This window comes from Protopterus annectens, chromosome 4.part1 (genome assembly GCF_019279795.1).
Source record: "Protopterus annectens isolate FY-2018-M chromosome 4.part1, PAN1.0, whole genome shotgun sequence".
Taxonomy (NCBI): Eukaryota; Metazoa; Chordata; order Ceratodontiformes; family Protopteridae; genus Protopterus; species Protopterus annectens.
In genome coordinates, this window is record NC_056734.1 from 974724626 (window position 1) to 974746961 (window position 22336).

General features: G+C 36.7%; 1 protein-coding gene across 2 annotated transcripts in view; it reads right to left on the minus strand.

Moving 5' to 3' along the window:
• DIS3L2 (DIS3 like 3'-5' exoribonuclease 2) overlaps positions 1-22336 on the minus strand; it is a 4570298-nt gene that overhangs the window by 4432033 nt on the left and 115929 nt on the right. Inside the window, exon 3 of one of the 2 annotated variants that reach the window (XM_044070679.1) lies at positions 4366-4524. The exons of the other annotated variant lie outside the window; for it this stretch is intronic. Coding sequence (XP_043926614.1) covers positions 4366-4524 — 159 coding nt within the window. The remainder of the gene's footprint in view (positions 1-4365; positions 4525-22336) is intronic. 2 annotated transcript variants of the gene reach the window in all.

Sequence of the window (22336 nt, forward strand, 5' to 3'; positions counted from 1 at the left end):
CAAGTGACTTTGTTGTACTGCCCTTCCATCTGTTCTCTTGGATACATAGGATGTCCAATCTCCTCTGTGTCATGTCTATGGCCTTGGTGACTGTCTCAAAGTTAAGCAAATTTAACAGGCATAACCTCCCCTTGACAAAACAAAACTGTGTAGGATCAAATGTCTGAAGGTTGCCTATGTCCTTGTTAATGAGGTCCATGATAATCCACTCCATGGCCTTGCAGATCAGGTTAGTTAGGCTGATGAATCTATAATTTCCAGGATTGGTGGACGCTCCACCTTTGTGCAAAGGGATGACAGTAGCAGTCCTCTACTCGGCTGGAATGAAGCTGGTACTCAGGCTTTGGTTGAATAGGGTGCCTAATGGTGCTGCAAGTTCCTGCCCGAGTTCATGTAGTATGCAGCTGGGATGTTATCGGGTCCCATGGAGACCGTATTTTTTTGCCTTTGAGAGGGCAGTAATGACTTGCTCCCTAGAGATAAGGGGAGGGGGTAGGTACTGGGGATGTCCCATTTTACTGATGGGGGAGACAGAGGAGTGAAGTTTTCAATGAATCTGTCTGCTAGCAGGTTGGCTATAACTACAGGGTTTGTGTATGTGGTGTCCTTGACCACCAGTTCTAAGCAAATCTGGATGATTTCCTTGAGATTGCAGACATATGCTAAGAAAGCCTTATGACTGTCTTTAGTAGATGTGCCCAGTTTGGACTCAAAGTTTGCTTTGGAGGATTTCACTAGTGCTCTTATTTGCTTCTTCGGGCTAAGGGGAGACTGCTTCCAATTCGACACCTGCTCCTTTTTGGTCCTGGACAGCATTTTTTCCTTTTATTATAGAGTTTATTTATTGTAGATGTCCACCAGACAGGTTTACTCTTCCTTGAGGAGGATAACTTCATCCTGTCTGGTATTCCTGATTCCATGCAACTATATAAATGCTCATATAGTACTTTGGTGTAAGTTTGGACATATTGTCCAGTTTCTGTGGAGGGGAGGGAGCTGTGAATCTGTTTATACCTTCCCTCAGGAGGTTGTAATCAGCTTTGGAGAAGTTTTTTTGTTTGACCCTAGCTTGGGGGGGGGGGGGGTCAGGGGAGATGGTGACTTTGGACGGGACTGTTTTGTAGTCAGATCTTACCAGGGATGATGACACTGTAGGAATGCTGCAGTGGTTATTGATGTTGGTGAATACCAAGTCCAAGATATTTTCACCTCAATCTCTCGGCATTTGTGTTTTGACATGAGTATTTCTTCCAATCTATGGTTGGATAGTTAAAGTCGCCCAGGATCAGGGTAAAGGGTTTAATCTTGATAGGGTCGAAGAGGTCCAGATAGGTGAAGTGGGCATCATCTTGACTCAGAGTTGGAGAGCTGCAGCTAGCTATGATTTGAATAGGGGTCTTGTCAATTGTTAACTGCACCTGGAGTATTTCCTGTGCATCATACTGTTTGTCCAGCCTAGAGGTATGTATGTCCTTTATATATATTGCAACTCCACCTCCTTTTGTTTTGCTGCCCATGGCTTGGGGTCTGAATGAGTGATAGCAGGAGTAACCTGGTATAGCTGGGGTGCTCTGCGCAGCTTTGAACCAGGTTTCTGTGACTGCACAAATGTCAGCTTTTTCCAGGATTAAGAATGCTTGCAATGAGTGCAGTTCCATGTTTAGACTCCTAGCATTTGGCAGCATACCCTGTAATTTACATTTTGATGAAATTTTCATGTTGGTAGTTTTGATCTCATGGCATTGCCTAACAAAAGGCACTTGGGGTCTGAATGAGTGATAGCAGGAGTAACCTGGTATGGCTGGGGTGCTCTGCGCAGCTTTGAACTAGGTTTCTGTGACTGCACAAATGTCAGCTTTTTCCAGGATTAAGAATGCTTGCAATGAGTGCAGTTCCATGTTTAGACTCCTAGCATTTGGCAGCATAACCTGTAATTTACATTTTGATGAAATTTTCATGTTGGTAGTTTTGATATCATGGTATTGCCTAACAAAAGGCACTATGGGAAGGCAAGAGCCTTTGCCAGGAGCCTGAAGCCCAAGGGAGACAGATGCAGGCCATCTCTGGCAAAGCATCGTGGCTTGTCAATCATATCATCTCCCAGGCCGTCAGGTACTGGATCCCCTTTGAATGACAACAGAAACTAAGCCAGTTGTTAAAGTCAATAATTTTCTGTTTGTATCGAGGCATACATGCCTGGGACACATTCAGCGACCTCAATCATGTCTCTCTTCATAAAGTCCAGGAAGGTATGTCTCAAGTCAATCACTCCAACATGGACTATGACAGAGTCATAACAGTACCTGTTGAGACTTCAGTGCATTGGTGATATGGCAGATTTGGGCACGGACCAACAACTAACCATGACTTTCTCCTTATCCAGCCTGGTGAGGTGTACATCTGTGTGTCTCACAATGGAGTCTCCTAGGACTAATATTTTAGGTTTATGTTTAGGCCTTAATGGCTGAGAGACACAGGTGTGTGTGGCTGTGTGTGTTATGGTGGGCAGTGGAGTTTGCGTGCGTTTACACCTCGGAGGTCTCTTTTGTTTGGGTATGCTTTTGTTGAGGGCCTCCACATATGTGGGAGTGTGTTGTGTAGGTATGGGTGGTGTTCATGTTACCAACCTTCTCAGTGCCAGATATACTGGTTTGTGGGGGAGAGAGCAATGACACTAGGTGCTTGATGTATTTGGATCTCTCACAAATTGTGTTCCTAGGTGGTAGTAGTAGAGGGTTGTCCGTGTACATGAGGCAATTGCTACACTGTCTCAGGATGCCCATATCGACCAGACTGGCAGGAGAAAATGTAGGAAATTGTCCATCCATATTTGTCAGAAACTGAAAGAGCCAAGCGGGTCAAGGGAGGAAGATCTACAAGTAGTACTACTAGATGATAACACAAGTGCTACTAGGGGAAAACTTGTAGCTGGAATACCTCAAAAAGGGTTAAACACCGTGCAGCTGAAGCTCTGGATGTCACAGACCTGTACCTAGACTATGCTACTAAATTTTAAGGTTAAGAACTCAGCAAAAAAAAACTCACAATGAAGCACAGATTAATCACTTATAGTCAAAAGAACAGAACTCGCAGTCTGAAAAAATACAGTTAAACAACAAAATGCAGTAAAATGCAGTTAAACAGTAATGAATTGCAACAGATAGCAATGAAATATAGTTAAATCAGTAGATTATTTTGAAAGAGTAGCCCACAAGTTACAAGTCATAACAGTAACAGACAGCACAAATAAAGAAGCGTAATAAATACAGCAAACTAAATGCAACTTAACTCCTAAGCACAAACAGAAAATTAAGTAGAAAGAGTTTTTTTTTTTTTTTTTTTAATAGAAAGTGAAGAAACAGAAGATAATGAGATAATTCAAGGTTCAGAAGCTAAAGGTGTGGGTCTTTACTAAGTTCTCACTATAAACAGTAAAATGAGCTGATGTAATGTGACGGGGGGGGGTGTCCAGTATCAACTTTATACTAGAGGCGGTCAACTCAAAGCCACCAAGACATACAGTAAAACAGAAGTGCAGAAACAGCTGAAAATAAGCACTATCTTTTTCCAATATCACAGCAGACCAAATGGCAGAAGGCCTCTAACTGCAGCTTTGAACAGCTTGGTTGGTGTTACTAGCAATCTACGTCTTCTCACTGCTTTTCTGCACATCATCTAGTTACTTTAAGTTTGATAAGTGACGCTTTGATTTTTGTGTACAGAAATCTTATACTGTAAATGTTCCACAGGACTGCAAAATCCAAGTTTAAAGCTGTTTAATAATACACTACTAAAATACAAAATAAAAACAGGTTTAGCCCTTGTGAATTTTAAGTGTTAAGTTTGTATTCAGGTTCTGATGAAGTCCATGTTGATGTTTTTTAGGACAAATACATTTTATTTTGCATTTTACTAGTAAATTACTGAACAGCATTAAAATTTGGATTTTGTGTTCCAGCTGAACATTTAGTGCCGCCTTCCTGGTTTGGTTTATTTTTCAACACCTTCCCCAGCATCAGGGTTTTGGCTTGAAGTTTTTGTTTTATACTATAAATGTGCTGTTACTTAAATATGCCTTCAGCATGGAATAACGGTCCTAGGACTAGTACATGTATCTAGCTTCTCAAAATGAGTAAATAAAGTATAACTAACCTTTGTGCTATGGAATATGCAAGCAGATGATTACCAAATTAATACAACCAGGTAGTCCTACCCAGTTAAAGTTACTAACCTGACTATCACTGCAATAACACGACTTATTTACAACAACAAATACTGCATACATTATGCCACAATATGGGTTAACTTGTCTACACATATGATTCCATTACATAAGCATACAATCAAAGCAAAGGGTTTTATTACCTTGAGGAACTGTAGGATAGCATGAGATAATACCACTCTCTACTGTTGCCATAGTTTCAACTTGAGAGTCAGACTTTTGCCTCTTTCTTTCTGTTTTCTTCTGGGCTCTGGTTGGTTCAGAGTTATTTCTAGATCTTGCAGTTTTTCTCACATCCTTGCCTTAAAAAGAGTGAAAAGCCAGGGGGTCACACTTTTGTTTACCATTTGTCACATATTCTTAACTTGACAGTGATCCGATATTTGTTCCCCTAATCAACATGTAGGAGTTTAAACTCAATAAGTAAAATTATGCAGAAAAGTAGGATATACTACAAAACAAAAATGACATGCAAAGTACAGTTGTGTAAGTCAACTTCCCATAACAGTAGAAGTTCCAACTATACCACTGCTGCAGAAGCCTAAGCTATACGGGTTAGATTTTGCATAGGATATAGCATCCGGCCAGCATTCCTAAAGTTTAAAGGCACCTTCCACGCACCCAGATGATTGACAGTTCAAGCTTGAAGGCCAAAAAAAATCAATAGTCTAGGTGACCAACCCTTCAGAGCTTTCATGCCAACTGAAGGGAGGCTAGAGCCTTGGAACAGGTCCATGCTAGCTATATAAAGTGTTTGCACCCTGGCAAACAAAAATAAAAAAAACATAACAGGGATGGAGAGAGAGAGAGAGAGCGCGAGTGGCTACAGCTGCAATTATCTATCCAAACATCAACAGATCACTGCTGCAGTAGCCTAAGCTTATGGGGAGAATAACAGAGTTTAGAATTACTGAAAGAAAGAGTAAGTGTCCAAGAGCCCTTGCAAAATGGTCCTAGCAAGGGCTACTATAGACCTGGAACGTCTTGTAAAAATGAAATAAGCAGCTTAATCAGAATTGACTTCGGCTCTGACAGCATAATACTGGAGTTGTCTCTGGGTACCCATAGTGTGAAGAATCTTTTCTCCCTCATTTTTAGGTTCTAGAAAGAAGACAGGGTGATTAATAGATTGGCTCAACATAAACCATGGATACCACTTTAAACATAAATAAAGGATTTATTCACAAACAGCCCCCATCTTTGTGAAAAATGAGACCAGGCTGACATACCATAAGATCCTACAACTTGGATATTCATCTTGCAGAAGTCAGAGCAATGCTGCCTTCCACGTTAAGAACCTCAAAAAAGCCTGATGAGCTGCTTCAAATGAAACCTGTATTTATTTTATTTAGCTTTGCTTACCCTTTTTCAGCAGAGGCCAGATGAGATAAGTTCTGCCATTAAACACCAGTTTTGAAATATACATAAGATAGAGTTACATGATATCAGAAGGAATGCAAAACGCAGGTGAGTGTACCTACATGAGAGAAAAAAATTCACAATAGCTTACATAAACATCCAACTTCTAGCAATTAGAACAATGAAATGAACCATGGAAATATTAAAATGGGAGAAAGTGGTTGACAATGAAATACAGTATGATATGTTAGTAGAGCAACTATGAAAATATTGTTACATTTTAAATTGAGAAGTGAAGTAATCAGGAAACTGACAAAGACCGAGGCTATTCGGACTGCAATAAGGAGTATTGGTTTTGGATAGATGAGAGTTCTGGACAGATGTGGAGAGAGAGTGATGAAACTGTGACAGTGGGGACAGAGAGACATTGGTTGATCTAATTAGAAGAGATAGAATCTTATCAGCTTAGAGCTTGAGATTAATATAATTTATGTAAACAAAGTTACTCCTTGTGGTCAAGGGAGTACTTTTCTGGCACAATGGAGAAATAGGGGGAAATGTTAAAAATAAGTATTTGGAAAAAAGGTAGACGGTGTGGCCAAAAAAATTATTCTAGCCCGGAGCTGAGCAGTAGCAGAGCCAAATTTTTGTTTGGATATTGCTTTAGCAGCAACTTGAAGATATATGTGGCTCGTCTGTTTTATATGCAGCAGGATAGAGTTCCATTTAATGATGTGGTGGGAGGACAGAGAAACCCTAACAGAGCTGTTTGTTTTCAACATGGAGAGCAGTAATCGGTTGCTTGCCTGTAGTAGTCTACAACTGGAGCATGCTTTAAGCATATTTTTCAATGAAATTAACTTTTGGAGTATCTTGAGTTCAGAGTATGTAAGGTAGTGGGAAAGATCTAGCCTGTGCAAATGTCTAAGGGCTATTTAGTGGTGGATTTTAATGGGGTATTTGCTGCAGCTTTGGCTATTTTATTGTAATGTGTATAAAGTTTAGTTTTAAGGGTGGTATTGAGATTTGCACAGATGGAAGATGCATACAGAAGCAGTGGCTATGGATTTTTTTTGAGAGAGACTGTGAGAAAATGTTTCACTCTGTATAGTGATCCTAGCTTACAGTGGGTCTTCTTGATGGCCTGCAGCAGATATTGGTTGTATTTAAGTCTGTTGCAAAGTAAGACTATGAGTAGCTTTGTTGGCGGTATGCATTCAATTTTTACGTTGTCGGATGGCAGGATATGGAATTTGCGATTTTGTTCTGTGCGACTTTTGGGGGGTAAAAAAATTTGTCTTTTTGGGGTTAAGGAATAGGTCTGCATCGATGCAGTGTTGCATCATCTGCATACTGAATAAGGGTTGATTGGTTTGAAGCACTATGTAGTTTGTTGATAAATATGTTAAAAAGGAGAGGCCGAGTACTTAACCTTGTGGAACCCGGAGTATAACTGCCAGGAATATTGAGAGGTCTTGCTTCCACTTAACTATGGAACCAGGTTAGAGCAGATTTGTTTAGCCCAAGAGATGCTGGTTCATATAATAGTTCCTGATATGATACAGTGTCAAAGGCTTTTTGACAGTTAAAGAAAAATAGATGAGACTAGGTCCCCATTGTTCCCATGTGATTGAGTTTGTAAAGCTGAAGAGGGTAGTTGTGGTGCTGTGATTTGGTCGGAATCCATGCTATGTGGACGAAAAGCTAAGGTCACTGAAGAATTTAATAATTTGGGAGCATATACATCTTTCTACAATCTTATATAGGGGTGATAGGATCACTAACGGTCAGTAATTAGGAATGTTAAGTTGGCATCTTTACGGAGGGGAATTATGACTGATTTTCCATATTGTTGGGACATGGTTTTCATGTATGGTTCTGCTGATTACGATGAGACAGAGAATACTACTGATGCAACTGCAATTTTTAGGTATTCTACTGGTAGGTCGTCAGATGCCAGGGTTGTTGACTTTAATTTTAGTAAATATTTTCTTACTGCTGCAGTAGGGACAGGTATGGGCATGAATCGCTGTGCAGTATTATGGGTTTTTGGGATGGTGGATGGAAAGTTGGAGTTTTGTTTAGTAATTGGTAGGGCTGAGGTAATGAATTGGTGGTTGAACAGAGTTGGAATGCTGACCAAGTTGTTATTGACTATTGGAGACAAAGTGGAAGTTTGCTCTAGGTGCAACAGTTTTTTTTTTATTGGATGACCAGAAGAGAGTGGAGTTGTTTTGAAGGGATTCTTGGTAGTTTGAGAAATGTTTTTTTTGTCACTCATTATTTGCTGCTCAGATAGGTCTCGTAGGGTTCTGTATTTCTGTAGGGCTCTTTGACTTTTGGTTTTGGACCATTATTTCCAAACATGGTCTCTCTTAGTCATTATATCTTTAGTTTCATGTGTTAACCACAGGGCTGAATTTGACCTGACTTGCTTGGTCCTGAGGGGTGCTAAGTTTATTTAGTTCTCTTAGAAATATTATAAAGTGGGGGACTACCTCATCTAGGGGCAGTTTTTTTTAGCAGAAACACAAGTAAAGTATGAAAATGGGAACTACAAAAAAACGCAGCAGTAAAAACAATAGAAGTATATTTAATGTGAGCGTTTTCGTCTTTAACTAATCAAGACTTCATCAGACAATCAGCTAAATACCAAAGCCATATTTAAACCATTAAAGTCATATGACCTCTTTCCGCCAAAACAATAAAATCATTCCATCATTAAAGGCATAAACCCCACATCACATACAAAATACAAATAGAAAAATGAACAATTATACTTTAAGTAGAATATAAATACAGAACTGTAATCCATAAAACATTTAATCCTAAAATCTTCTTTTAATAAAAATCATCTATTATAAGCTTTAAATTTTAATAAAGAAGAAATAGAAATACTTCCATTAATATCCGGGAAAACAATGGCATTTAATTTAAGTTGCCATGCTAATTCACGCTTGCCCAAAAAACACCCTCAAGGACCCCCCCCCGACAAGTTTGAATGACTTGTTCAACAATAAAAAAAATGAAATGAATATCCTGGGTTCAGCTTAATCTGCTTAGCAAGGGCATTATTTAAACCGTTTTTTTTATATCACATAGGTGTTTATACGCCCTCTGCTTCGGTGCTTTTTCAGTTTTATTTATTTTATTTTACATTTGTTGACCGAGATAGTCCGACTGGATACATGTCCACTTTCAGCAGAGGCCAGGGGAGAAAGGCTCCACAATAATAATAATAATAGTAGTAACAGTACAATAACATTCCAAGACAGCAAAGGATAAAGATACAATATGGCAGATAGTTCACCACAGTAGGAACACTTATACATACCAAACCCAGCAGGTAGATACACAGGAAATCCAAAAGTGGAAAAGCAGGCAACCGACTCCACGGCAGTATAATTCACGAATAGTTTATTCCAACATCAAGTACAAAACAACACAAAAAAGGATTGAGCGCTTTCGTCCCCACCCTGGAGACCTCTTCAGAATCAATTAGACAAGACAAAGATACCTCTTTTATATACACAATAATGCATATAAATTGATCATAATTCAATTAACCTTGATCACACCTTGCTTACAATTGGCCACAATCAGTTAACTACTGTGATTATAAAACTTTTAAAAACATAGCTGGTTTGCGTGAATCAGCATAACAGTAGTGAATAAAACCACTCATGCCTAACGTTTTCTTAAAACTACTCTATGTGGAACAATGCCATCCACATATAAGGTACCATCTAATAAATAAAAGATATACATTAATGTATCTATATATAAAAATGTATATATGTGTGTGTAAAAATGTTATATAAAAATATATATATAAAAATATATACAATAAATTTGTAATATTATATAATAAATATTAAATATTAAATTATTAAATATACACATTGCAAATATTATGAGTAAAAAGAGTAAAGAGGTAGTAAATAATATGAGTAATGTAATGTTATGTTATTAAAAAAGCATAAATATATGTTTAAAAAAGCGTAAATATATATATATATATATATATATATATATATATATATATATATATATACATTGATTATGTGTGAAATTAAAGTTGTATGTGTTGACATAGTAATGCTGAAATAAGTAAAACCAAGAATAGAATAGACAGAACCCAATCGGGTGAAATGCAATTCTGAAGATAAAGTGTGAATGTAGACACAATACAAAACCTCATATTATAGGGAATGGGTATGTTTCTTAGGATCAGAAGCCAGTAATTTTAATGCAGGTGTAATAGATATACAATCATTCATCCCTTTGCCATTGCAAGCTTCTAATCTAAGCTGCCATATCATTTCCCTGTATAACAATTTTGTTACCCAATCTCCCCCTCTATCGGGAGGTTCAACTATTTCCAAGGCCCAGAATTTAAAATTGGCATTAGAACATACTATAGAGTGCCTATAAAGTGCATTATTCACATTCCTACGGTTAATGTCTCTAGTATGCTCATATATTCTTCTACGTAGGTGCCTCTCTGTTTTCCCTATGTAGAAGGGCCAACAAGATGTACAGTATGCCAAATAGACTAGGCCTTTTGTGTAACAACTACTATATTTACTTGCTTTTAAAGTAGTTCGTAGACTAGGCAAATAAATGGATTTTTCATCTGCTATAAAGGGGCATTGGGGGCATCTATTACACCTAAAAGTCCCCCTCTTGTTGCTAGTAGTACAAGAACTATCAGCAATAGACCCTTCCTTACTATACTCTAATATATTTTTTAAATTGTTGTTCCTCCTGTAACTATAGGTGAGTTTGTTCTTAAAAACATTCACCCTCGTAGGCATAGTTTTAAACATTTCCCATACACTGTTAATACTTCTCCTGAGCCATTCAATATTGTTGTGGTATGTCAAAGTCAAATATGGGATATTTTTCATTGGACTTCGTTCTCTCTGCTCATGATCTGATGTGTTATTCACATTACTAATCAATATATTTCTGCTAGATAATTCACTACTCAGTAGCGGAGTATACTTAGTGTTCCTGTGTGTTATAACCCACTTTTTAGTGTCTTCAATCAAAACATGTGGATATCCTCTTTGTAAAAACATGTTGTTCAGTGCAGTTAGTTCCTTCAAAAACTCTTCTTCTTTGTTTGTCATTCTAGAAGCCCTAATCATCTGTCCTTTTATGACATTCTTTTTCAATACAAGAGGGTGGTCACTGTCAAAATGTAAATATGCATTTGAGAAATTCTCTTTTCAATATATAGTCGATGTGTATCTCCTAGTAGTTTTATCTTTCATTAGTTTAACATCCAAATAATGAATTACACTCTTTTGAACCTCATATGTAAAACTAAGGAATGATGTACTCTTATTAATAAATTCAATAAACTTGTAAATATCTTTTTCCGGGCCTTTCCATAAAATTAAAATATCATCCAAAAATCTGTAGTAGCTATGCATATGTTGATGGTACTCAGATGTAAAAACATAATTCTTCTCCCAATAAAGCATAACAATGTTAGCATAAATGGGAGCGCATGCTACTCCCATTGCCACTCCTTCAATTTGGTGATAGTATTCTCCCTGGAAATAGATGTAATTATTCCTTAGTACCAGTTCCATATTTTCAAGTATAATATGGAATTCCTCGGGTTCAAGAAAGTCCATTTCCAAAAGTGTCTCCTCAAACCATACTAAACCTCTGTCATGGGGTATTACCGTAAAAAGATCTTTAACGTCGATAGTAATAAAAATAATTTCATCATTGTAGTTCTCATTGTTTATTTTTCTTAGTAAATCCTATGAATCAATTAATATATGCTGATGTTTCAAGTGGTAACCTTTTAACTTAATGTCAATATATATAGCTAATGGTTGCGTCTTAGAGCCCTGTGCTGACACAATAGGTCGCATAGGGGGGTCATTGACAAATCTTATGAATTTTGGGAATGCCGAAGAGTGCTGGAATCACCGGTTTACTAACTTTAAAAAATTCGAATAAATCTTTATCATACAATCCTTGTAATAGATTATCTTCAAGAATATAATCAATTTTTGAGTATGAAATATTTATTTTGTTTTTAGATACTATAGTATAGCTCTTACTGTTGTTAAGTGTATTCAGCATTCTTCAGGTATAATCCCATTGATCCATGATGACCATACCACCCCTCTTGTCAGGCTTCATTATTCTAACTTTTTTGTTTCTTTTTAATAATTGAAGGAGCTCATTTTCTTCATCTGTCAGATTGGTCAATCTCACATTGTGGTTATGAGGGTAGTTACTTCTAATAACACTACAAACAACATTCTCAAAACCCTGAATGTCATGTTGAAGTGGTGGGTTATATATACTACGTCTTTTTATACCTCTGAACTCATTTTCACTTCTCTTGTTTTCAAAAATCACAGATAAGTTCAACCTTCTTGTAAAAAGTTTTATATCTAGTAGTATATTACTGATACTAGGTATTTGATGTGGCACAAAAGTAAAACCTTTGGTAAAAAGTTTAAAAAAGGTATCATTAATCTCCATTCCTGTGAAGTTAAAAATGTTAAAATCATTAGATGAACAAATAATAGAATTAGCTAACACACTTTCGTCATCATTGTCAGAATAAAAACTATGTGGAGGGATGTCAAAATTCACATCAACTTCCCCTGTACTTTTATTTAATTTCTGTTTTGGTCGGTAGTACCCCGCCGCCTGGGCATAAGATTGTTGCTGTGGGGTCCTGTTTTTTAACCTCTGTGACCTCCTCGGGCCAAAATCCTCTAAAGGGAGATTATTTATGTAATAGTCTTCCTGATAATTGACCCTAGAGTCATCCTCGTCAACCACAGTCTGTTGGTTGTGGTATTCATCATTATTACCCACATGTACCCCCTCCCTACTGTGATCAACATGACGTACATTAGTATAATGGTTAACATCTCGAGCCTGATATAATCTATAATAGGACATATTGTCATTATAAGCATTATTTGACTCATAGTCTTTCAAATCCCTTCTCAATTTAGAGATTTTTCTATTATAATTTCGTGATGTAGTAGCATCAACATCCTGTATAGTTCTGTAGTATATTCTTTTGTACTCATCTATTGAAAACAACAAATCATCAGATATTTCCTTATACAATCTGTCAATAATAATCTTGTCTTTTTCCATTCTACTTTCATTGTGTTTCATAAGTACTTTTATTACTGATAACCCACATTCATTAAAAATAGCACATACTTCTTTAAATAGTGCATCTTCTGTTTCAAAATTTATATTGTTTGGGAATTTTGTAATTCTAAGTCCCTTAGGTACAATATGTTCATGGAGACATTAACTAAAGTACCAGTTTTCCACTGACAAATTCTTGTACTTGGTTAGCAGTAATTTGAAATTTTTACATTTGTCTTTGTAAGTAGTGTTATTGTTATTATATCGTTCTGGTTCTCTTACATTACTATATGAAAATGATTTATTCAACCAACTAAAGTCCATATTGTGATATTTAGTAAAATAATTTTCTCCCTGGTGGGGTATATTGTGCTGCCCAATGTTATTTAAAGATCCAATTCTGACTTCTTGAATAGTAGGTAGTTCTCTGTGGGGTCCTTGGACCCCTCTCTCCTTTGGTACCAACACCGCTCCATTGGTTCTAGGGCTGCTCTGTGCGCAGGGTATAGAGCTCCCTGACTCTTCCTGTGCACTGTTTTGCGAGTAACTTTGGATGATTTTAATTAACTCGCTGAGTAGTGAATGGTCACCCGACATCTTGTTATGTACTATCTTTCTGTAATGCGTGCAAAAAGTCGTCTCAGGAATCTGTAATATCTTGTAGGACTAGTGCTCAAAAAGCTGACATTACCCACCAATCTGGGAACTTCTATGGAATCCGACTACCAACAGTCGGGAAGTAAATGGTGCACTAACAAAACAGCGCCGACTGCGGCTGTATCACAGATGAGGGGTGTGTGACTCCAGTCACCGAAACTTGCTTCAAAAAACGCACGAATACTTGACAGCGCCAAATGCAGCTGTATCATTTAAACCAAGAGTGTGTAACTTCAGTCACCAAACCGAATCGTAGGAAAGCACATAAGCATAAATAGCCGCCAGTCAATAAGTGTAGCTAAACACACAATTGGATACCTTCATCCACCGACTGTAGAACCAAGAACCAAGAAACAATCCAAAAGAACTACGAATACCAAACCCAGCAGGTAGATACACAGGAAATCCAAAAGTGGAAAAGCAGGCAACCGACTCCACGGCAGTATAATTCATGAATAGTTTATTCCAACATCAAGTACAAAACAACACAAAAAAGGATTGAGCGCTTTCGTCTCCACCCTGGAGACCTCTTCAGAATCAATTAGACAAGACAAAGATACCTCTTTTATATACACAATAATGCATATAAATTGATCATAATTCAATTAACCTCGATCACACCTTGCTTACAATTGGCCACAATCAATTAACTACTGTGATTATAAAACTTTTAAAAACATAGCTAGTTTGCGTGAATCAGCATAACAGTAGTGAATAAAACCACTCATGCCTAACGTTTTCTTAAAACTACTATATGTGGAACAATGCCATCCACATATAAGGTACAATCTAATAAATAAAAGATATACAATTGTTATACAGGGAAATGATATGGCAGCTTAGATTAGAAGCTTGCAATGGCAAAGGGATGAATGATTGTATATCTATTACACCTGCATTAAAATTACTGGCTTCTGATCCTAAGAAACATACCCATTCCCTATAATATGAGGTTTTGTATTGTGTATACATTAACACTTTATCTTCAGAATTGCATTTCACCCGATTGGGTTATATCTATTCTATTCTTGGTTTTACTTATTTCACCATTACTATGTTAACACATACAACTTTAATTTCACACATAATCAATATATATATATATATATATATATATATATATATATATATATATATATATATATTTACGCTTTTTTAAACATATATTTATGCTTTTTTAATAACATAACATTACATTACTCATATTATTTACTACCTCTTTACTCTTTTTACTCATTTATAATATTTGCAATGTGTACATTTAATAATTTAATATTTAATATTTATTATATAATATTACAAATTTATTGTATATATTTTTATATATATATTTTTATATAACATTTTTACACACACATATATACATTTTTTATATATAGATACATTAATGTATATCTTTTATTTATTAGATGGTACCTTATATGTGGATGGCATTGTTCCACATAGAGTAGTTTTAAGAAAACGTTAGGCATGAGTGGTTTTATTCACTACTGTTATGCTGATTCACGCAAACTAGCTATGTTTTTAAAAGTTTTATAATCACAGCAGTTAATTGATTGTGGCCAATTGTAAGCAAGGTGTGATCAAGGTTAATTGAATTATGATCAATTTATATGCATTATTGTGTATATAAAAGAGGTATCTTTGTGTTGTCTAATTGATTCTGAAGAGGCCTCCAGGGTGGGGACGAAAGCGCTCAATCCTTTTTTGTGTTGTTTTGTACTTGATGTTGGAATAAACTATTCGTGAATTATACTGCCGTGGAGTCGGTTGCCTGCTTTTCCACTTTTGGATTTCCTGTGTATCTACCTGCTGGGTTTGGTATTCGTAGTTCTTTGGGATTGTTTCTTGGTTCTTAACACTTATACATATGCAAAATGTTAGAGTGAGAGAATAAATAGAATCAGTACACAAATTTAGAGCACATTAGGGCAATAACGGTATAGAGAAATGTCAAACACAGCAGGCATAACTGTACATTAAGGTACAACACACATCAGATGGGTGGAGTATCTGCTTGCTGATAGTCTACTAGCTAAGAAAAGACCATAAATGGTAAATTGAGTTAGTCAGGGTTTGGGCATGGACAGAGCCAGTTAGCCCGTATTTTCTGAGGCCTTTTCTAAATAGGGGAAGAGATAGTTCTTGGGTAAGGTTTGCAGGAAGAAGGTTCCAAGTTTTACCCACTGAGTTAGCAAACAGGGAATCACCTGCTGTATTACTGGATTTTAGGGTTTGGGGGCTGATAGCTTGTTGGACGAACGAAGTGGCCTGATAGAGTTACGTGGGTTAATTATACTCTTAAGGCTAGGGTTTTTTTCCAGATGGTTAAGTATTTTGTGAGCTACTGTGAGCTGGTTAAGCTTCAGTAGGGAAGGAAATTCCAGCCAGTCAAGTTCAGTTAGGTTTTTGCAGTGGTGCGCCCTGTATGCCATACCTGTGGTGAATCTAGCTATCATGATAGTAACAGGAAAATAGTTTGCCGAGGCTAGCTTTACAGAGGTTTGAAAATACTGGTGAGGCATAACGGAGAGTGGAGAGAAGATGGGTATGGGCAATAACACACCTAGCATAAGGGGTTAGGAAAGGTTTGGCCTTGTAGAGAGATCCTATTTTTTTGTTGACTGACTTAATCATATGATCTATGTGTGCATCATATTTGAGGTTAGTATCTATTACTCCAAGTAGCTTAGTTTGGTTATCAGGAGAGATGACTGTACCATTGTTAGATTTTATAGTAAATAATGGAGGAGTGATCTAGAGGTGGGAGAGAAAAGCTTGGTTTTGTTGGGATTCAAGAGAAGTTGTCGATCAGTTAGCCAGTTTTCTATACTGTTAAAAGTATTCTGGGTTAGGGATATCAGATTGGCTGGTGAAGTTTTCCCTACATAAAAACATGAACAATTCTGAGTTTTCCCTACATAAAAACATGAAGAATTCTGGCACTTTGCTATATACACACTCCCTTTGGAATTGCAATCAAATCCATTAAAACAGTTTACATTAAATTTTATTAACCAAAAAAGTTTTTCCCTCCTTAACAAAAGTACAATAGTTGCAGTTGTTACACCGAAACATACCTTTCTTGACCGGAGTTCCAAAATCTTCCTTATGAAATTCAAGGAAGGACTTAAAACTCAGTCCTTTCCAATAAACCACATAAAGACCTCTTTTACTATCCTGTCACTCAAGACTCCTATTGTAGTTGAACCTAGCTCAAAACTCCTTGGTATCACAACCGATGACCAACTAAAATTCGACCTCCACATAAATAATTGTATCAGGAAAACTCACCTTAAATTAGGTCTTCTATATAGAAATAGCAAATTTCTTACTCAGGAAGCTAGAATAGCCCTCACTCATGCCTACCTTCTTCCCTGCTTAACATATTGCTCACAAATCCTTACTAACCTTAACTCCTCTCTGCTTACTAGACTTGAGACTACATATCACAAAGTAGCCAGATTTGCAACCCAACACTCCTACAGATCGCACCACTGTCTCTCTCCAAGATATTTAAACTGGCTAGAACTATCACACCTTCTTCTCTCACAGCATCAAACCATACACTCAATTCTTTACCAGCCATCCTTTTGTCCAGCCTTACACTCTTATCTCCCAGTATGTTCCTTCAAGAAACCTCCGAAGCTCTTCCCAAGACCTCTTAAAAATCTAGAAGCCCAAATCTAAAGCAGGATGTAACTTTTATAGCTACTACCCCTCTATTAAATGGAACAAACTTCCCCTCGAAATTAGAACACACACGCATCCCAAACAATTTAAATGAACTCTAAAAGAATATTTCAACAGGAAATGGATCTGCCAATGCTCAAACTCTCTTTGAAAACTCTCTACTTCACCTTCTCTAATCAGGGTATTCCTCTTCATTATACTTGTACTGTATCCTGTTTGATAAATTGCAAAAAAAAAAAAAAAAAAAAAAAAAAAAAAAAACTTTTACTCCTATGTTGCTTTTTTACACTAATTACTACTTTTTAAAAATTGTTATGGCTGTAATCTAGCTGTTTTTAACACTTTTTCTACTTAAATAATATGTGTATGATGAATGGCGATGGTGGTGCAGTGATCAGCGTTGTTGCCTCACAGCAAGAGGTTCTCCCATTCGATTCTTGGCTGGAGCGCCTTCTGTGTGGAGTCTGCATGTCCTCCCCACAGTCGAGAGACATTTAAAGACATGCAGGTAGGTGCGTGTGTGAATGGGTGTGCCTTCCTTGAAGGTTGGACATCGGGCTGGCAACTTGGCACCGTAAAAATCCACTGCCAGTCATAAATGGACCGGAGTTCCGCTGTGGCGACCCCTAACCGGGAAAAGCCAAAAAAAGACAGTTTATGAAAAGCCAAAAGGCAGTTTATGATGACTAAAGGTAATCTGTAAACTCTCAAAAATGCCACTTGTATAATATCTGTAATCAATGACTAAATGTTATATGTATGTACTGGAGCTTTTCTCCCCTGGCCTCTGATGAAAAAGAGCTTCGGCCCAGACATTCCTGGTCAACAAATGTAAAATAAATAAATAAACAAAACTGTAGGATAAGTACCCAACTTCTCAAGGTTTTCACCATTATGTAATAGGAAACCCCAGTTTTTAACCAAAATGGACTTAATATTATGGCTTTCATGGGTACAATGAGTGATGAAACTGCTACTAAACCAAGACTTAAGTTGGTGTTCCACATCTACAACATTTTTATAAGTTTGTAACAAAGAATGTCCACCATTAACTAAAATGGGGGAAAACCAATTCCCATTTCTTTTCGATACAACTTCTTCTAAAATGGGATTCAAAAACACTTCTAGATATCTTCTACACAAAAACATATTTTTGAACTAACATTCATTCAAAAATTGATTAAAAACAATCATCCTTGCTGCTCTTACCAATTGCTCTTTTACTACCCCTTTTTTGGGAAGTGGGATGTGCACCTTGGAAATGCAAATATTCGAAAACATTGCCTTTCTAAAAATCCTAGAATTAACAATCTTTGACTAACAATATATCCAAATATGCAATCTTGTCCTGGTCATTTTCATAGGCGAAAGAAAGGAAAATCAATGGTGTTGTTGAGGTAATCCACAAATTCTGAAATTAAAATCAGTACTATCCTTCCAGACAATGAATATATCGTCCAACTATCTGGTGTATAAATACCAAGAGCCTTTAAATACACTGTTTGAAATAAATCTCTTCTCCCACTCAATCATAACGATGTTGGCATACAGGGACCCACTGGGAGAGCCCATCACTATCCCTTTAAGTTGATGAAAAAATTGGCGGCCAAAGTAATAAAGTTATTTAAAATTAAGCTTAACATTTCACCGAACAAGTTAATGCAGCCATGTGAAAACACAGTTTCACATAATATGTAATCAGTAAACCAATCTAAGCCAATATTGTATGGAATACAAGTCCTTAACCTCCACTGTCAAGAAGGTAGAATTCTCAATGAAAGATACATAACATTTTAGATTTAAAAAATCCCACAAATCCGTACTTAGATGTACAAATTTATTTAAAGAACTTCTGAGATGAAAATCTAAAAATTTAGGAAGGACATATGTCACAGATGTTCCGTCATTAACAGCTCTCAGCTGTGGGTTATTTAAGCTTTTTTGTGGATTTTCAGGAGGACAAATATTATAGCAGTCCTAGGATTTTCCAAATGTAGGCATCTGAACTCATCAGGGGTAATTTGTTGATGCATAAGCATATCAAACAATAAAGATTGAATTTTTTGATGTGCTAATGAGACATCATTTTCAGATACCTGCCTACATGTGTCCTGGAATAATATTTTGTATATCTTCTCATTATACAACATCTGATCCATTAAGACCACCCCGCGTCCATTATCAGGTTTTATGATTTGTGCATTACTGTTCTTCAGATAAAGTAAATCCCGTTCATCCTTCGTAATGCTGAAAAAGATTATTTTTGTGATAAGTTTAATTATTAAAAAAAAGTTCCAATATCAATCTCACAATTTTTCAAAAATATAAACATTAGAAAGTAAAGGTGGATTATAAGTGCTGGGAATTCTCAAACCATTCCCAACATTAGAACCATTACCAAATAATATAATCAAATTCAGTTTCCTAGTATACAACTTAAGGTCCATAAGAGTTTTAGCCAAATCTGCATGTCTGGAAACAACAAATGTGAGGTCCTTAAACAATAAGTCTGCATGTTTAGTCTCAAATACGCAAGAGCTAAAATTAAATATTTTAAAGTCACCAGATCTGTTTAATAAAATGTCCATGGGGAAATCAGTCATTTGATGCAATTCAAATTTACTCAAAATCAGTTTCCTCCACTGGCCATTGTTCTTCCCCAGATGCTGTCACTGACGTTGCCATTTCTGCCAGTGGTTCCCCTGTACTAGTTGTTTCTCCCTCAAAATGTTCCAATCTCCTTGGAGGAGGGGGTGACTGTTCTAAAGGGACATTCTCATCCCTGTAAAATTGTTCACCATTATAATTACTGTCAACATTGGATACAGCATTATTGTTAGCGGATTTCACTGTATTGTCCCTACGACCCCATTCTTGAGATGAGGGAGGAACCCTATACGCTTTTCTGCTGTCATATCCTATTTTGTCTCTGTCCAACTTCACAAGTTTCCAGTCTTTAATTAAACTGATTTCCTGTTCCGTTCATGGAAACATATGTAAATATTGTGTTTTAACTTGTGAATATGAATAATTTTCAGTGATGTTCTTATCTAAAGAAGTAACCTCTTGTCAACAGCTTTTCAATAAGTATTTTATTATCTTGGATTAAAATCCCGATAAAGTCACAGCCACATTATCAAAAAAAATGTAAAATATCACAATGAAGTGATGAGTTCATAATCAACCTGGTCGCATACTTCCAGAGCCAAGCCCTTTGGTACTCTCCCCGCTCTGACTGACTCATTTAGGTATTCATTTTCCAATTAATGAACTTTCAAGAGCTTATATTCAAACATGTCCAGTTTCTCTGTTAAAGATGCATCAACCGCAACATGTAAATTGTCTGCAAACAAGCCTGGACCTTTCAATAACCATTTGTTAAAATTCAAGAACAGAAGGTCATTATTAATATCACCAGTACCTTTATTGTTACAAGTAGTCATCCTCCTTTCATTCAGGTTGGTAATGAATTGATTAACATCACCATTATCCCTCGGTTTACAGACTTTAAAAATGGGATAAACACTCGACTGTCTACTCCAGGTGGCCTGCAAATCACCCAGTCCCGAAAGGGCACTGACCCTCTGTGACGGCTGTTGCACCAGGATGAATGGGATTTACTTTATTTGAAGATAAGGGAGGTGGGGTGGTCTTAATGGATCAGATGTCGTATAATGAGAGCAGGTATCTGAAAATGATCTCATTAACACATTCAAATTTTGATCTTTATTGTAAGATATGCTTATGCAACAACAAATTACCCCCAATGACTTCAGATACCTACATTTGGAAAATCCTAGGACCCCTGTAATATTTGGCCTCCCAAAAACCCACAAAAACTTATATGACCCACTGCAGAGACCTACTGTTAACACTGGAACATCTGTGACATCTGCCCTTGGTAAAGTTTTAGATTTTCATCTCAAAAGTTAAATAAATTTGTACATCCAAGTAAGGATTTGTGGGATATTTTGTCTAAATGCAATGATACACCTTTTGATGAAAATTCTACCTTCTTGACAGTGGATGTTAAGGACTTATATACTTGTATTCCACACGATATCGGCTTAGATTGGTTTACTGATTACTTACCTGAAACTGTTTTCACGTGACTGCATTAACTTGTTCAGTGAGATGTTAAGCTTAGTTTTAAATTACTTTTGACCACCAATTTTTTCATCAACTTAAAGGGACAGTGATGGGTTCTCCCTGTGGGTCCCTCTATGCCAGCATCGTTATGATTGAGTGGGAGAAGAGATTTATTTTAAACAGTGTATTTAAAGACTCTTTGTATTTATACACAAGATATTTGGATGATATATTCACCGTCTGGAAGGATAGCACTGATTTAATTTTGGAATTTGTGGATTACCTCAATAATACCACTTTCTTTCTTCCACCTATGAAAAGGATAAGATTGCATATTTGGATATATTATTACTCAAAGCTTATGTTACTAAGAGTTTTATTACTAGGATTTTTAGAAAGGCAAGATTTTTGAATATTTACATTTCCAAAGTGCACATCCCACTTCCCAAAAGAAAGGGGTAGTAAAAGGTCAATTGGTAAGAGCGGAAAGGATGATGAATGTTTTTAATGAATTTTTGAATGAATGTCAGTTCATCAAAAATATGTTTTTGTGTTCAGGATATACAGAAGTGTTTTTGAATCCCATTTTAGAAGACATTATATTGAAAAGAAATAGGAATTGGTCCCCCCCTCCCATTTTAGGTAATGTGGACATTCTTTGTTTCAAACTTATGATAAGGCTGTAGATGTAGAACACCAATTGAAGTCTCGGTTTAGTGGCAGTTTCATCACTTGTAGCCAAGAAAGTCAAAAGTCCATTTTGGTTAAAAACTTGGGTTTCCTATTAGATAATGGTAAAAACCTTGAAAAGTTGAGCATTTATCCTACAGCTGTTTACAGGAGAGAACTTTTAGTTATGTACTTACCATAACTTTAGATGTTTGGGATCCATCTCGCCTACATTCTGTACTGATGGGTTCGGAGCAAATCCTCGGCTCCGACTCGGCACGCTATACTATAGCACGAAGTCTCTTATTGGCTGAGCTATCCAACATCCCAGGATGCACCACCCCTGCTTCCCCAGATCCTGTTTGTCCGCACACATGCACACATACATAGACTGTTGATATAACATTGCCAGGTGTTTCAAGATGAAACAGCTGAACTCTGTGATCCTATCTCGCCTACATTCTGTACTGATGGGACAGCGTCCCTAGCACCTGATTC